The 16,999-nt window shown below is 39.3% G+C and overlaps 4 protein-coding genes across 4 annotated transcripts; all 4 read left to right on the top strand.

Annotated features, from left to right (window-relative positions):
- Positions 1-108: 108 nt before the first annotated feature.
- Positions 109-1,846, top strand: LOC133845649 (probable 26S proteasome non-ATPase regulatory subunit 3). The gene is made up of 2 exons (XM_062280154.1): positions 109-373; positions 436-1,846. Exons 1-2 carry the CDS (start codon positions 216-218, stop codon positions 1,754-1,756), a joined length of 1,479 nt encoding a protein of 492 aa, XP_062136138.1. The 5' UTR covers positions 109-215; the 3' UTR covers positions 1,757-1,846.
- Positions 1,847-3,851: 2,005 nt separating this feature from the next.
- LOC133845611 (histone-lysine N-methyltransferase 2D) lies at positions 3,852-8,444 on the top strand. The gene is made up of 3 exons (XM_062280112.1): positions 3,852-5,291; positions 5,379-5,837; positions 5,906-8,444. Exons 1-3 carry the CDS (start codon positions 4,587-4,589, stop codon positions 7,289-7,291), a joined length of 2,550 nt encoding a protein of 849 aa, XP_062136096.1. The 5' UTR covers positions 3,852-4,586; the 3' UTR covers positions 7,292-8,444.
- A 133-nt stretch (positions 8,445-8,577) lies between these two features.
- LOC133845586 (protein phosphatase PHLPP-like protein) lies at positions 8,578-14,492 on the top strand. Its single transcript, XM_062280083.1, has 5 exons — positions 8,578-9,263; positions 9,428-9,856; positions 9,935-10,088; positions 11,177-12,615; positions 13,308-14,492. Exons 2-5 carry the CDS (start codon positions 9,545-9,547, stop codon positions 14,385-14,387), a joined length of 2,985 nt encoding a protein of 994 aa, XP_062136067.1. The 5' UTR covers positions 8,578-9,263; positions 9,428-9,544; the 3' UTR covers positions 14,388-14,492.
- Positions 14,493-14,764: 272 nt separating this feature from the next.
- On the top strand, positions 14,765-15,393 carry LOC133845746 (keratin, type II cytoskeletal 1b-like). The gene is made up of 2 exons (XM_062280308.1): positions 14,765-14,927; positions 14,991-15,393. The coding sequence occupies exons 1-2, from the start codon at positions 14,916-14,918 to the stop codon at positions 15,258-15,260; spliced, it is 282 nt and encodes a 93-aa protein (XP_062136292.1). The 5' UTR covers positions 14,765-14,915; the 3' UTR covers positions 15,261-15,393.
- The last annotated feature ends 1,606 nt before the right edge of the window (positions 15,394-16,999 follow it).

Raw genomic sequence — 16,999 nt, 5'->3', positions numbered from 1 at the left:
CCGCTATTTACATCGCAACTAAATCGATAAGTGTAAAAATACTTGCGGTATCACGTGAATGGTCTGCCAAAATGAGTAACGAGCAAACTTTAGTATGTTGTCATAACATAATTCTTTGGCCACACTGGTTGGCTTTGCATTACTCGGCAAATTTAATGCAAGGGAGAGAATCGTACATAAAATATAAATAAAATCAGAAATTAAAATTACTTGAAATGACAAAAACGCAAGAGACACATGACCTCGACATGGAGGTGGATCCCACAGCCGAGACCTTAGCAGATGAAAAAAAAAATCAAGATCTTGCCACGGTCCAGGAAATACGCGAGCAAATTCGTCAGATAGAAAAGTCAGTCGCTTCGAAGGAGTCGCGGTAAGTTTTTCCCGTTGTTGTTGATTATTCAGCAAATCTGTATGCAAAGTATATCTTTGCAGTTTTATTTTGCGTGTGCTGCGTAATTTGCCCAACACACGACGCAAACTAAACAGCGTCGTGTTCCGCAACCTGGCACAAAGTATTTATCCAGTTGGTGCCGATCGTGAGGCTGTTTTGGCGCTGACACCCGAGCTTGAAAAGGACGCTAGCGAATTGCCCGATGTGGTCAAGAAGCAAGTAGCAACTAAGGCACCAATTGCCGAGGTGGATGCCTACTTTTATTTGTTATTGCTGGTTAAACTGATCGATGCCAGTGATTTAAAGCGTGCTGGAACTTGCGCCGACGCATTGATGTCCAAAATATCCGTACAGAATCGTCGCACTCTGGATCTGATAGGGGCCAAGTCGTATTTCTACTATTCACGCGTAGCAGAGCTCAACAACGCTCTTGAAGGCATCCGCGCATTTCTCCACGCTCGCTTACGCACCGCAACTCTACGCAATGACTTCGAAGGTCAGGCTGTGCTATTGAACTGCCTGCTTCGCAATTATTTGCACTATGCCCTCTACGATCAAGCGGATAAGTTGGTGAAAAAGTCAGTGTACCCGGAGTCAGCCAGTAACAATGAATGGGCGCGTTTCCTATACTATTTAGGTCGCATAAAGGCGGCCAAGCTGGAGTATAGTGATGCACATAAGCATCTGGTGCAGGCCCTGCGCAAGTCGCCGCAACATGCAGCTATCGGTTTTCGCCAGACAGTGCAGAAGTTAATCATTGTTGTGGAACTGTTGCTGGGCAACATTCCGGAACGTGTTGTTTTCCGGCAGTCTGGACTTCGTCAATCCTTGGGACCATACTTCCAGCTAACACAGGCTGTGCGCTTGGGTAACTTGAAGCGATTCGGTGATGTTGTGTCGCAGTTTGGACCCAAGTTCCAAATGGATCACACCTTCACCTTGATCATACGTTTGCGTCACAATGTTATTAAGACCGCCATACGCTCCATTGGACTATCGTATTCGCGTATTTCGCCAAAGGACATTGCAAAGCGTTTAATGCTCGACTCGGCAGAGGATGCCGAGTTTATTGTATCAAAGGCCATACGTGATGGTGTGATTGAGGCGACTCTGGATCCAGCTCAGAACTATATGCGCAGCAAAGAGAGCACCGATATTTATAGTACTCGCGAACCTCAGTTGGCTTTTCATGAACGCATCTCATTTTGCCTGAATCTGCATAATCAGAGCGTCAAGGCTATGCGCTATCCTCCCAAGTCGTACGGAAAAGATTTAGAAAGTGCCGAGGAACGACGCGAGCGAGAGCAACAGGACTTGGAGCTAGCCAAGGAAATGGCCGAGGATGACGAGGATGGTTTCTAAAAGTATTGTGTATTCTGGAATTGCAAATTATACATTACTAATTCATAAATGTGTCGCTGATTTAATAATAAAATTAATTTTCAATACTAAGGAGTTCTATATTTTCTTAATGAGTTGTAAATACATTTGCAAGCCAATTTTACAGTTGTTGCATCCTAAACACAGTGGAGGAATAACAAATTAAATAAATTAACTGAGTTTCATTCCAATCCATAACCCATTTGCGTTGGGCAATTGATCATGGAATATCTCATAATGGAATCTCCTAAAACCTTCAGGGCGAGTGGGAAAAATACATATATTAATTCTTTAACATTAACACTTTAGTATTTACAAAAAAAAAATGTAATACAAAAGTTGTTATTGGATTAAACAAATGACTAAAGTGGCTATGACCCTTTAGTCACCTCCGTTTTTTGTCAGATTATGTGTTTATAAATTGTGATAAATTCGGCTCTCATTTTGGTTGATTAAACAATTTCAATAATTTTCCTCATCATCGTTTTGCAGAAGAGTAATCTATTTTATTCTTAGCAAAAGCAACTAAGACCCAAGGCAGTAGGCGTTTTATACCATATAAAAGTATTTGGACGTAGCGAAATTTGTGCAAAAATAATAAGTGTTGTCGACATATTGTCGTATTCTTATCGAAAAAAGGCGGTATTGATTATTTATTTCACTTGCAAATTTTTGCGCCTTCAAATCGCTTTGCAATTCTTAAAAACAAAAGTCGAAAAAATTAAAGGAAATAGACAGAGCCATAAGAAAGTGTTTAAAGATAATCGCCAAGGTGATAAATTGAACAACTTTGTATTGAAATATGATCGTTGTAGGGCGAGTTGCTTATTATGATGTAAAATCAATTGATGAATAAAAAATATCGTTTATATAAACATATAATTTTTGAATGCCCTCAGCGTCGCATAATTTATAAAATAGCTTATATTCGGTTGATTTTTTATTGCCTTTTATATTCTTTTTCTTCCTGCCTCCGGTTTTTACCTTTTCACCCTTAAATATCAGTTCGCGTGATGCAGTTTTGGTGTAAACACTTGCATCATAGAACTGCATCATTGAAACAGATGCACGAGGTCTAAATAAAGCATATAATGCAATAATTTACACCAACGGCGCATCGTTCGTGCAGCTGTTTAGTCTATAAAATTAAACAAATTCAGTCTGGAAAAAGAAAATATTCAAAGGAAATAAAAACCAATTTACTATTCATTTATTGATTAAACTATTTCCGTTTTGTATAATATTAAATAAATAATAAACTCGATCTGCAATGATTAGGTTTCTGAACAAAGTGGTCAAATTGGTCCTCTTGGCGATTTTTTTCAAAATTTTTTTTTTGTTTCTGTCTATTTCCTTTTTTCAAAATACATAATTTTTAAGGAGTTGGTGAGCAATTTAAAATAATATTAAACCGCCAAAATTGGAATAATTAGAATAATCATCTGATTTCCTTCGATAACAAAAACAAAATATTATGGACTTTTAGAATCAATTACATCATTGAAGATGTGGCTTCATCAGCCGTTTTAGGGAAAAGTGCACCAGAAGGTTCAACTTTTCAAAAATTTAAAGTGATAATGTTAGTATTAATAGGGTAAAAATTTTGTTTGGGATCTATCGGAATCGCTTTCTTTTGAGAGTAGAATTGCTCGTTGGTATATAATTATTTTTAAAAAGTACTAAAAGTGTTTAGTGGTATTTTTTTGGGAACTTAAAATTGCTGCTACTTACACATCTTTGCTTTAAGTCCATTTGAATGGAAAAAAGCTGCTACTCTTTCTTTGATCTCAGATTTTCATTGAGATCTTTTTATTACCGGGGATCTGAAAAGCTGAAGGAAGATTATCGAATATTTTCGGGTATTTGCTGTTTAAAAAGTGGAGCGGCTTTAGCAGTGTTAGAACTGTGTTCTAAACAAGAAAAATTTGCAATATAGAAAATAACGAAATTAATTTAAATGATAATTTGGAGTTATAAGCATTGATATTCGCAATGAAAATCGATATTTTGATAAAATTAAAAAAACATCGGCTTATCGATTTTTCCATCGATGTTTCGCCACCATCTCTACTTTGTCTGTCATCAACCCTATCAGTTGGTTGCATTATTTTTGCTTGGAGCAGCGAAGAAAATTTTGTGAATACTCAGGCGGAATTAAAATGATGTAAAGTGCGCAAATGTAATTACAAAAGAATGAGTTCAATTATGTGGTCAGAGCCAAATAAATAAAAAGTGTTCATGCGTTATTTATAGTCGGAAAAAATACATGCAAAAGAAATAGCAGCAGTCGCAGCATTCTGTGGCAGCGACGAGTAGCGAGTAGATTGTATTTGGAGTCTCTCTGGCCACATTGGTGCAGCAGCAGCGCCCGCAAATGTATGCGACAAGCAACAACAAGAACAATAAAAACAACAACAACTAGTTGTGGGCAGCAGCAGTCTTTGTGAAGCATACAAAGAAGAAGCAGAAGCGAAAAGAAGAGAAACAACACACACAAAAAGTTAGAACAAAATAAAACGTGCGTAAAAGTTAATTAGCTGCCGCTTGCTTAGCGACGAGCTTAAAGGAGTGAGTGATTGAGAGGGCAAGTTGAATATCAGCAGCTGCTGCTCTAAAGAATTCGACATATTAGCTATATTTTTTCTTTATTATTTTTGTTGTTGCGGTTTTTGCACCCACCAGACGTAACTAGAGCAGCAGCCACTCTACAAACACATACGCATACACAAACACAAATAAACAAACACACATACATAGAAATCCTTTGGGTAGACTTAGCAGTAGATGCGTGCGAGCCGCAACAAGATTGGAAATGATTTGTCCAAAAGACGTGCTGCAGTGGTTTAAGACTCTGGAGAGCTACAAACGCATCGATACCATGTGTTCATTGCTCGAAGCGTGCCTGCCCTTTGAGCTACGCTTTCTGGGCACCTGCCTGGAGGAGCTCGGGCGCCGAGATTCGCCCGAGTTTCGCAGCATGGAGTTACGTGCGAACAATCCACAGGATCTGGCCACCGATATGCACAACTGTCAGAAGGGTGAGCCAACTGACATCAAGATTCGACGAAAGATGGCTTTATATTTGGCCATGATACGCGCCTGTAATCGCAGCTGTGTTACCGAAATATTTCGCACCCTCGAGTGCTGGGGCGAAAGAGATTTTGCCAGCATGAGCGATCAGGATACGTTGCTGGAGCTGTTGCTTGTCTACACAATGGCCGCCAGACATCCGGTATTCTCGTACCATCAGCATACCAAATGTGGTGAGATTTTGGCTAAGATCAAGGAGGTGAAACGTGTCACGGACGAAACAACGCAAACTGAGAGTCCGCCTCAGCAGCAACAGCAGCAGCCACCGCAACTCCAACAGCAGCAGCATCCGCAACTTGTGCTGCATCAGCAGCAACAACAACCGGGTCAATCGCAACCACAGCCGTCGTATCATTCACAGATGGTGCAAATGTTGCAGACGCCGCAAGGAACAACTCCAATGATATTTTCACAACATTGGCCCAAAGTAAGCGTTACTTGCGTATTCCCCCAACTACTATCAAGGTCACTAACAATTCAATTCCCTTACGCATATGCTATTATTTTTCTTCAGCTTATGCCTAGCAATGAAGTCGATGGCATGTCACATTTGATGCCATCCAACATCACCATTCCAGCGGACTCAAATGCCATAGCTGCGGCAGCGGGCGCTTGGTCTATGCGCAGCATGTATGCGGCGCCGCCGCCACCGCAACATGGACAACAGAGCAGCATGGACCATCAGGTGCCGCCGCCTCCACAAGCCAGCTCGCCCATGTTGAGTAGTCAGCAGTCATCTCCATCGAGCAGTCGCACCACAAGTCCACAGCGTGAGCGTGTGGGCAGTGCGCCATTACAGCAACAACAACAGCAGCAGCAGCAACTGCGAAGTTTGTCGCAGCGCATAACAGGCGGTGTTAAAAATGTACGTCGACCGTCGGTGGAAACAACGCCACCACCTCCATCATCATCCTCATCCATTGGCAGTGGAGACCCAACCATGTCTGCACAGCATGGCAAGCACTTGGATGAGGTAAAATTGGACTGATTTCGTGTCTCTCTGTATTTTATATTGTTTTTGGTCTCTTTGTAAACTTACAGAGTATCAGCGAAAGTGGCGGCACCTCTACAGGAGCAAGCCTGCCCAGTATTATACGCAACAGTTTTCCGAGAGCGGTGCATCAGCGTATTAATGCGAATGCTTATATGTCACCTCACCAGCAACAGCAGCAGCAGTCGCCGGTGAGTCAACAGTCGCAGCAGCAACAGCAGCAGCACTATCAGATGAATAACTACATTAAACCCAGCACGATTGTTTACACTATGCATAACATGCATATTAATGATGATGGCAGCGGCTCAATGAGGAGCATAAATTCTAGTAAAAGCGCTGCAACAACTGGTAGTGAATCGGGCAGCTCGAATGGATCGTGTGGTGAGATATCGCCACCGGAAACGCCAACGCCGCTCTCGATGCATTGTACGGTAGGTACAGGCATGCCCCTTGTGCCTGGTTATCAGCAGCCTCAGCCGCAGCAGCAGCAACAACACCAACAACAACAGAAACAACACCATCTGAGCTATAAGCAACAACAGCAGATGAATCTACAGCAGCGTTTAAATGGACGCAATGGAGTGGAAAAGAGCTACCAGCAAATTTACACGACGAGCAATCCCAGCGATGCTCAGAGTTTACAACAACAACAACAGCAGCAGCAGCAACAAGCGCTGCTCATAAGTCCATCAGCAGTGAGTACACCAACAACAACGGTGATACTACAGCCTCAACAACAACCACAGCCAACAGCCACAGCGTACAATACAGCCACATATCCATATCATACGGCAAGCCCGCGAGGTCCACCACAGACTTTAATTCAGGCACATAATGCGCCTCCCCCGCAAGCGTTACACCATCCATTTCGTTTTCCACTGGCGCCACCGCATAATGGTGAACTGCTTTATCCAGCATACCATGCCGGATTGGCCTTTTCGCCAGTACCCGTAACAGCTGCGACCGCTGGTGCGCCCACCGCTTTGGCGGGTGGACAAATGCGCAACTCAGCTGCCACCGTTGCAGTTGTGAGTACGAATGCCGTTACAGTGCAAACACAAACACCCACGTCCCAACATCAACAACAGCAGCAACAATTGTTGGCTGCAACGGTGCCGACGACGCCGTATACAACAATGAATGTTTGTCCTATAACCGGTGTTAGCAGCGGCATCACCCAGAAGGTAATTTCTTGCTATAATTGTGGCTCGCAGACACATAGTGGACGTGATTGCCAGGAGGCCTCCATGGAAGATGTGACACGCAGTGCCACCTACAAACTGGACTACAGCACGTCAACGAATCCCAGCGGTGGCGGCATCCCTGACACTTCCATAGAACACAAGGAAGCGCCCGGCAGCATTCTGAAAAACGTCACAGGGACAACGCCAACGCCGTCGTCGGCAACGGTGGTATCAGGTATTGGCAAATAGACGGTGCATATGCATAACAACAGAATATATATACACACATGTGAATGTATATATAAATACATATACACATTTCGATTTATAATTAATACTTATTGTAATTCTTAACTATTAACACAATTTCAACATTTATTATGAATGTAAAATCGCGGAAATCAAATTTCACGCCTTAGCCACTTCTCTTTATTGTTTAAGCCATTTTTAAATTGCGATCGCCACAGTATGTCGCCCGTAAAATAGAAACTTACAACCTTGCATACCACAGGGAAATTATATATGTATATAAAAATATATATACAAATATATATACAGAATGCATCTCCACTTCTCTAAATATGAATACATTAAGTGGACAAGCAAAAAATGAGCAATAGAATGCTTAGTATTGAAGCGATTGATTTAGAATTCACGAAGAATACTTAGTAGGGCAGAGGAGGAAAATATACGAAGTGTAGCAACTATCAAAAAAATTAATAATGACATTTGTATAGCAACTAATGCAGAGGACTCCACGCAATTCAAATAGCTATAAAATCTATTCAAATTGCGTGCATAATGTACTAAAACTATAATTTTAAGAAAAAGGAAAAAACTAAATTTAACAAAAAAGGAAAAAAGAAAAAAATATATAAAGTAGATTACATTAAAATGTTAGCAAATACCTTTCAAAAACTGTATAAACAAATGTGCGCACAGCACACCAACACAAATACATAAACACACACACACATAAAGTGCTAGGTTGTGTGTGATTAGTTAACGTTATCTATTAATATAATTATACATTAATTTTTTCTTGCTAGTAATTATTTATTTTCTGCGCCTTGTTTGATCGAAAAATAATTTAGCATCGGTTTTTACATTGTATTATAGTATCTTAGACAACTATTTGAATATGGAAGGCATTATTTTCCCCTATTTTTTTTATATTATCTCAAACTATTTGACCATAAATTTAATGCATAAATCATACGTATACATAACGATAATCAATATTGTCCAGGTTGAGATTTATGGCAAATATCACGCCCACAATTATAATCTAATTACTTGTGTTTCGGTTACTTGTGTAAAAACGTTGTTACCTTTTTTATGAAAGTGAAACAAGAACAGATAAACAAAAAAAAAAAAAAAACGAAAATAAAAAAATATAAAAGCAAGTAATCTGATAAATAATATTGATTGTGAGAATGAAATAAAAACATAATTCAAGAGTTGCTACTACTTCGTTAGTGCATAACAAAATGATTATTATATTTCAGTGAAAATAAAAACAAATTGTTTCTTAAATTCGTGTACAAAAAACACAAAGCTACAATTTAACATGTTTTTCTTATTATTGCAAGAAAAAAAAAATACCACAATGTTGGCATATGATATGTGTGTAGTATTGGTCACGAGCTCATGACAGACCATTTAAGTTGGTTGTGGAACGGATGGTGAGCTGAACGAAACCATCAACTTCAATTACTTTTCAGATACAGTAAAACGTGTCTGTAGTTTAACTTGTTTTATAAGCGTGATACCGATAATTCTCAATAATGCACAAGGATCTATTGTGTACAATGTATGTAAATTTCAATTGTGATCTTAAGTAAGCAGTACATATGTACATACATATACTTATGTATATTTCTTTACAACGATTTGGCACTGTAGCTTTTATCCAAGAGGCAAAGAAATAATGGTTGCGCCAGAGATCTCGATATGTTGTATGTGTGGCATATAGTTTACTTATGTACATATATATGTGTACAATTCGGAGACTACTTCAGACCTATTGCAACGAGCACAGCCACAACTGTATAGAGGGAGCAACCGTGGCGTTCTCTCAAGCGTGGCAACTGCTGCTTGTCGTAACGGCAAACGCTCTTCAGTTGAGCGTAGACCTGGATCCGGTATTGTTGTCGTTAAAGAAGAAGCTCTAAGACATAGTACAACACACATTTTTGTAATTGTTACAAAACTCTATAAGGTTAAAATCCGATGTTTATAAGCATCATATATATCAAATCGGATAATAGTGTAGTATCGTGGATTCTTAAAGATAGTTTCAACTTTTCAAAAGTTGTTAGTTGTTTGTTCAAAAGTTTGTTTCTTCAACATTGGTTTTTTCATAATTTTTCTTTCTGTATGCAGTAAGTTAGACGTGCTTGTTCATGCATGCAGTGTGGTAAGTTGTTGCCGTTTGGACATCAACCTCTCCACCTACGCCGTTTGTCGTGAGTTAGAGAAAAAGGAAAACGTGTGTAAACAATGCTTAAGGCCGTAAAGAAATCGACCGAGGTAAACAAAGCCAAGTTAAAACTCAGTGCCAGCAATGGTAACGAGAACAACATCAACACCACCACCACCAACAACAACAACAACAAAATCAGCAGCAGCAGCGGCATTAATAGTAACAAAGACAGCGACAACAACTCCGAAGTGTCTAGTGCACTGGATCTCAAAAGGGAGACCATCGTTGGTCAAATATTGGAGGGTTCTTCAAATGACTGTTTACCTCTGAAGAAGCTCAGCCTGAAGGGCAATCAACTCTGTGGCAGTATTTTGATTGGAAATTATAATGTGAGTTAACGAGGATTATTATGTAACATAGCATTATAAACTGAAAATAATCAATGCATTCTATATTTGATAATTTAGTATTTGACCCAGTTGGAGGTATGCGAGAACGAAATGGAAGTCTTGGATTTGAGTTCTCTTGCCCAGCTGGAGACATTAAAATGCAGTTACAACAAGTTAATTGAACTCATTTTCAATGGAAGCAACTTACAGACCCTCATTGCGGATCATAACTGTACGTAATCGAAAGTTATCAAGCTCAATCTACTGGAGATAATATGGTGAATGTATCCCTTTAGTGCACTAAGTCTATTTTTGAAACCATCCTAAAAGTATACATTTCTTATTTTATATACAATGAGTTTGATTGCTTATACATATAGTGCTTATGTCTCCTGTGTGACACTACTTAGTGTATACATTCATATTATAGAGATAAAATCAGAAATCAATCAAAAATTGTATTGACTCTCTTTTGCATTAATCACTCTGTGTGTTTGCCAAAATTGTATTAACTAGTTTTCTAGAATTGCAATCTATATTTAAATGCTAGTGACTTGGTTTCGCTATTTATTTTTAAAATGTGCTAAAACTAGGAATAAATTAAGTAAAAACATGTTAGAAAGCTACAGTAGAGTGTACTCGACTGAGAGAGCAATACTATTCTCAAAATATACCAAACTAATATACCGCAAGATACTAAAATATAACGAATGGTAATTCGGTATATTGATATAGTACTACATACTAAATACAGTACTATACAGTACCAAATTGTCAGCCAAAGCATGTAAGACCCGATTATAGTATACAAAAAAATTTCTTTAATAACTCCTACAAATCATAAATAATGTAGTTATGATTGTATGTACCACAACTCTAGCTTCAAAAGCGGACAGACGTCTGCTCTGCTTTTAACGCTGATCAAGAATATATATACTTTATAGGGTCGGAGATGACTTCATCCGTCTGTTACCTACATTTCCTGCAGGCAGAAAGTTAGAACACTTTAACACTATGGGTGCCGGGTATAATTATTATAAGTAATCCCACAATCAATTCACAAAGAAATTTAACTTTAATCTACTTATTGCTCACTTGCAACTGGTTTGTCATTTTCAATCAAAAGATATTAAAAAATAAATTATGCGTTCCCTTGTCGCTTTTGTGTAAATCTATTAAATTAAGTATAGATTTCTATGTTTAGTATATTAAAATCTCATATTGGGATATTTGTGCAACTTATAATTGAATTGAATCTGACTTGTATTTTGTTGTGCATAACTGACCGATTTCAATCTTATTTTCGGGTTCTTTTTTTAGGTCTGCAGAGCGTTCCTATATCGAAGAGTGTGCCCCTGAAGCTTCTGCACATTGACTTATCGCACAATTACTTTAGTGAGTTGCCAAAATGGATTGGAGAGTGCGTATCATTGGTGACACTCTCCGCATCGCACAATCTTTTGAACAATGTCACGGAACTGCTAAGCAATTGTCGTATCAAATGCCTACAGACATTGGATTTGGCCTACAATAGATTACAGGAACTTAACTATCTACCGGACGCATTTTGCAGCGTGAGGCAGCTACAGCTACAAAGCAATGAACTGCAGTGCTTGCCAGCGAACTTCTTTGCCGTAACTCACTCGCATTTAAGTTCACTGAATGCCTCATGCAATCGACTGACGTCGCTTCCGCGTTACGAGCAGAACAACAATGCGGCACTTGAAGAACTCTGTCTGACGTCAAATCATCTGAACGACAATATATTTGATGTCCTCTTGCATGCTAGCAGGCTCAAGACTCTTCGCTTAGCCCATAATCGAATTGCAGTTTTGCCAGCGGATTGTGTGCACAACTGGCCTGACTTGGAGGTGTTGGTATTGTCAGGTAACATGCTGCAGCAACTGCCAGAGCAATTGTCAGCTCTAAGCCAATTGCGGGTGCTGAGATGCTGCAACAATCTATTGCTGAGCACTCCGAAGCTGGCCAAGCTGAAGAAGCTAAAGATTTTGGATTTGGCACACAACCATTTGGATCGCATCAATTTGTTGTCCTTGGTACCGGTGCGAATTCTCAAGTACCTCGATTTATCAGGCAATTTGCAGCTGCAGGTAGATGAGCAGCAGTTGAAGGCCTGTCAGACGCAGAGCCAACGCATCTGGAGTCTGATTGATGTGTCTGGTAATAATCGTGCCGCTTTACCCACCAGCATCAACACTCAGATATTGCCCTCGGAGTCGAACGAGAAGCGCACGTCTAAAGCCAAGACGCAGTCCTGGTCCTTGGGATTTGCCGAAACGCCAGGTGATCTACGACGTCTACTAGTTTCGCAGCTTCGCGCTAGTCCCATGAATGGATTCGATCAGGCGCTGTTCGGTATGTTCGAGTCAGAGTCTGAGGCAGACGCCCGAATAGCCCAGCAAATGGCGCAGCTGGTGCCAGAGCTGTTGAAGCAGGAACAGACCCTAAATGAGACATCCCACAACGACTACATGAAATACACTTTGTTGGCAGCGCAACGCCAATGCAGTGGCAATCTGCGCAGCGCCACGCTCTTCCACTTGGTACGGCTACCGACCAAGGTGCACGCTCTGAAGACGAAGCGCTTTGTTCTTCGAATGGCCAATATGGGATACCTTGATGCATATCTCGTTCGTCGTACAACGCACCTGCGACTAACCCAACCCGAAATCCAACTTGGCGTTAACACTCGTAAACAAGCCGTCGGCCATTCTCTGCCCGATCCAGAAATATTAGAGGTGTGTTTATTGTATATTTTTTGTGAGTGTGTTGTGTTTTGTGTTTATTTCATTTGCATTTGAAATAACAGTCAATATGAAATAACAGTCAGTATGAATATAGATTCTTTAGATAAACAATCTATTCTATCTTTCTTTTCGTTTATTGAATATGCAAAACATGATTCTTTAATTAACTTTTATGCGGCTGAGTAGCGGTTCATTTTCAACTCAGATCTAAGGGATTTCAAGTCAAGTCATCGAGGGGCACATACAAATGTATGTATGTATGTATGTATGTATGTAGTATCGAAAAACTAGAAACTATAGAATTCTGAGAACTTGTGAACTAACAAACATACGAGTAACAGCAGGGTGTGAGCTATGTCTGTATGTGTGTTCGAATGTCTGTAAACATCATACCCGGAAATTTATGGAACCAAATGACTCTTTCTTATGTTGAAGATTAAATACCCTATAATATAGTCTCTAACGATAATTTTTTTCCGTCCAACACAATAATTTTTAGCAGTCACGAAATTAATAAAGCCTACGCGAATGAGTTGAAAAAATCGCACAAACATACATACATACATACATTTGTACATATGTATGTGTGTGCGTAAAATAAAGCAAAACAGTTATATTTTTGAAGATCCTACGTTATATATGTAGCTATATTTGTTTTCTTCTTTATTGATTGCTTCTTGCAGGTAACTCTGAGCAATGATGACCAGTACCTGGTGCTGGCTAATGACCAGTTATGGTCGGTTATGGATATTGGCAGGGCCGCAAGGGAGATACGCAAGGAAGAGAATGCCTTGCTTGCGGCTAAACGGTTGCTGGAGATAGCGCAGAGCTTTGGAGCGACAAAGAATCTCAGCTTGATTGTTGTTCGCTTCTGTCACCTGAGTACCGATGTGGATCATCTCATACGCGAGCTCAAACAGAGTGTGCGGAAAAAACCAGCAGTGATTGCTTCGCAGTCTCAGAACTTGTCTGTGAGTAAGCGCACCTGTTGTGATCGAAGTAATGCGTGTCGCCATCGCACATTGGATCAGGAACTGCTGGCAGGTCGCTACTCGCCCAGTGGTCAAAGCAATCCCGATATTTTGGCCAAAGACATTGGCGGCAGTTCTGGCCACGTTGTGGCCAAAGATGAGTTTATATTGGCGCATGCCCGTGTGATGCAGGAGGAGCAACAATTGGAAATGCTAGACGAAACAGAATCTGTGTTGTCGGAGGAGCAGTTTAAGTGCTGGGAGTATATGCTTGAGCAGAACACTCAACTGCTCTTTGACAAGGAGTTGAATACTATCTCGAAATCATTCTCCAAACAACGAATGCCCACAACAGCTAAGCTTACAGCTGCCGATTGCAATGATCTGAAGTCAAATCTCATTCGGAATGTGACCAACAAATTCATATCGAGCAGCACGCCCCATCTGCCTCAGTCGACGGCGACTATAGCCGCATACCAGCAGCCGGTAAAGAAACCGTTGACCACTGAACACTTTGGCAGTATGCGATCCTTTCAGCAATCCCATAATTATGGATACAATCTCATAGATGGCAAGGCTCGTGATGCCTTTGCCAAGTTGGGCGGAGGTCCCCATGCGGCCTACTTTGGTTCCCTTCAGCGCCGCATGCCCTATAATTTTGAGTACGATTTTCCCGTCCCCCAGGAGAGAAATCATGACGTATTGGATGAGGAAGATGTCGATGAGGATGTCTACACAGAACACGAAAGTCGTATGAGAAAGTATTGGGGTGTGGCAACCACTGAGCTATAAGCTGAGAAACAAACATCTTGGCATTGTTATTTACTACTGTACTTCATTTTCAAGATTGTTTTGAATCGAATAAAACTCTGTGTAAGATTACATACATAAGTAGAACAGCACCCAATGTTATCTCTTTCTCAAATATTATTTTATGTGCTTCACGGGTACACAGCATAAACAGCATAAACCTCGGACTCGAAACTAAATGGAAACTTTTCTGAACTATCTGCTCCGCGTATTTAAATTTGACCCTTTTTTTGTCAATACATATTTTCAATCACGCAGTAGGCGACTGATCGAAAATCGGAAAGAACCATAGAAAACCGGTCAGACTTATCTGGCCTCATAATTATTGAGTTTTTGGGTTCGGGGATGCCCAGATGTCTGTCTAGTGTCTAGGCCAGAATCGAACCAGTTTTGCACCGAGAAATTGATAACGATCCCAAAAATCGTATAAATAGACGGCTCTCTGTGAGAAGCAGCACAGTTGGAAAGACGATTCTGTGTTTGACACAACTTAAATATTAAAAACTAAACATGAAATTCCTGGTATGTTAAAATTGTAGGATCTGTTATTATGTTATTAACTTTTGTACTTTCTTTATTTTGTAGTCGGTTATCTTAATCGCAATTGCCATGTTCGCTGTGGCATCGGCTCAGTGGGGATTTGGTGGTGGTGAACAACAACAACAACAGCAGGGTGGCGGTGGATTTGGAGGTGGCTTTGAACAGCAACAGCAGCAACAAGAAGGCTTTGGAGGTGGCTTTGGAGGCGGCTTTGAACAGCAACAGCAACAACAAGAAGGCTTTGGAGGTGGCTTTGGAGGTGGCTTTGGAGATCAGCAACAACAGCAACAACAGGGAGGCTTTGGAGGATGGTAATTTCATGTTGAATCCCAAGCCTAAGTAAACTGGACGAATGCTGAGACTGACATAATTGTACATTCGATTTTAATGAATGCTGTTATAATGCTACGTTTTTATAAAATTGCTTATCAAAGCGCCAAAAGAGTAATGAATTAATTTTTCTATTATCAATTGGCAACTCAATATTTTTTTTGCAGTGAAAATAGACGGTGTCTCTATATGATAAAGATGTAGATAGAATTGCCCGTAAGGGAAAATATTGTTAGATAGAAAGAATGCAGCAAATAATTTCAAAGTCTGTAATTAGCAAATTTACCAAATAGAAACATATTTTCGAGCTTATTACAAGCTCAAACATTTTAGCACTCAGCATAGCACTCAATTGTGTGTTGTTGGTTAGCACTTGTAAAATATGTCGTTTTTAATACGCTACTCATGAAGTAAGAAACTTCAAAATAATTGTAAATGATATTTGAATTTTAACTTCTTGAAATCAGTTGGAAAATACAAAATAGCGAATTGTTTAGTTGGTCATTAGTGCACAGTACAGTATAGGTCATCTACTACTGGGGGCCAAAAAAAAATACGGGAATGTCTCCCTTTTTTATATCATCGAGGTTAAAAAAGTGGTTTATCCATCCATCCTTTTGGAAACATCCGACATTGGGTTTTTCATTTTTGTGCTTTGTCTGAAGCTAATCAGCAATGCGTTGCACTGCATTTTATAAATCTTTGAACATTTTTTAAAGAGTATCTAAAATAACAGGTAATGGATGGTCCATTTCAAAAAGAATTCACATGAAAAGTAGATTGCAAATGTCGAGTTAGGAACTTTAAGATCTCAAAAAAATCTTGAAACAAGAATTCCAGACTACTACATTCTTAAAGCAAGATATCGTTCTCCAATCATTGTTTTGAGATTAAAAATCTCAATCTCAAACTTTCAATTAGTTTTAGTTTTTTTTTTCTTGAACAAAGTATTCTAAATATTGGCAGAGCGAATTGCGAAAGTTTTTGTGAAACGTTTGTTGTTAATTTAAGATTTTGCCTTCTGGGTTAAATTTTGCAATTTTAAAGAAAGATTTTATTATTGTATTTCAAGAATCTAGAATATTTGTTAAATTTTGATTTGAGAATTAAGAGCTCATCATGATGGGCTTTAACGATTTAACACCACGCTGACAATGTTAGAATATCTAAAATTAGAGCCACAGATTGATAAAATCTCTATTGGATTTCATTAAAAAATAGCTTTCACATTACCCTCTACTATTCTTAAATACCCTTTACAATTTTTATTTGAACGTAACTCAATACTCAGGAATCATAAAGTCTACAATTATTGTTTTTACCAAACATCCTTCTGTCTATTTCATACATATTCCGGAGTCACAAAGTTATAATATATAATACCCATGGGTATTAGAAATTTTTTAGATATATGTAGACGATGTTTTTTTTAACCGCTGTAGTAAACAATAATTATCTATCGCGTACTTCGAATATTCGTACATACTAATTTAACATCAATATTATTTATTTTGAATTACCGCTGCACTGCTTGAATAGTCATTACAAAAACGGAAACCGGTATTTTATAACTGCTTGGCTTTGACAGTGGAAACTGCTTTATACAAGCAGTACATAGACCAAAATTAAGTTTTACGATTATCCGATAGATGGCTATCAAAAGTATAAGACGTGTATCGTAGCACCCGAAATGAATAATCAAATTATATTATATGTATATTTTA

This window comes from Drosophila sulfurigaster, chromosome 2L, assembly GCF_023558435.1.
Source record: "Drosophila sulfurigaster albostrigata strain 15112-1811.04 chromosome 2L, ASM2355843v2, whole genome shotgun sequence".
In the NCBI taxonomy this organism is placed as follows: domain Eukaryota; kingdom Metazoa; phylum Arthropoda; class Insecta; order Diptera; family Drosophilidae; genus Drosophila; species Drosophila sulfurigaster.
The sequence above is the reverse complement of the archived record's forward strand: the minus strand, read 5'-3'. Positions and strand labels throughout refer to the sequence as shown.

Coding starts and splice junctions, on each gene's coding strand:
- LOC133845649 (XM_062280154.1), top strand. CDS start 216: ATGACAAAAACGCAAGAGACACATGACCTCGACATGGAGGTGGATCCC. Junction 374..435: donor GTCGCTTCGAAGGAGTCGCG/GTAAGTTTTTCC, acceptor ATATCTTTGCAG/TTTTATTTTGCGTGTGCTGC.
- LOC133845611 (XM_062280112.1), top strand. CDS start 4,587: ATGATTTGTCCAAAAGACGTGCTGCAGTGGTTTAAGACTCTGGAGAGC. Junction 5,292..5,378: donor TTTCACAACATTGGCCCAAA/GTAAGCGTTACT, acceptor ATTTTTCTTCAG/CTTATGCCTAGCAATGAAGT. Junction 5,838..5,905: donor ATGGCAAGCACTTGGATGAG/GTAAAATTGGAC, acceptor GTAAACTTACAG/AGTATCAGCGAAAGTGGCGG.
- LOC133845586 (XM_062280083.1), top strand. CDS start 9,545: ATGCTTAAGGCCGTAAAGAAATCGACCGAGGTAAACAAAGCCAAGTTA. Junction 9,857..9,934: donor TTTTGATTGGAAATTATAAT/GTGAGTTAACGA, acceptor TTGATAATTTAG/TATTTGACCCAGTTGGAGGT. Junction 12,616..13,307: donor CCGATCCAGAAATATTAGAG/GTGTGTTTATTG, acceptor TGCTTCTTGCAG/GTAACTCTGAGCAATGATGA.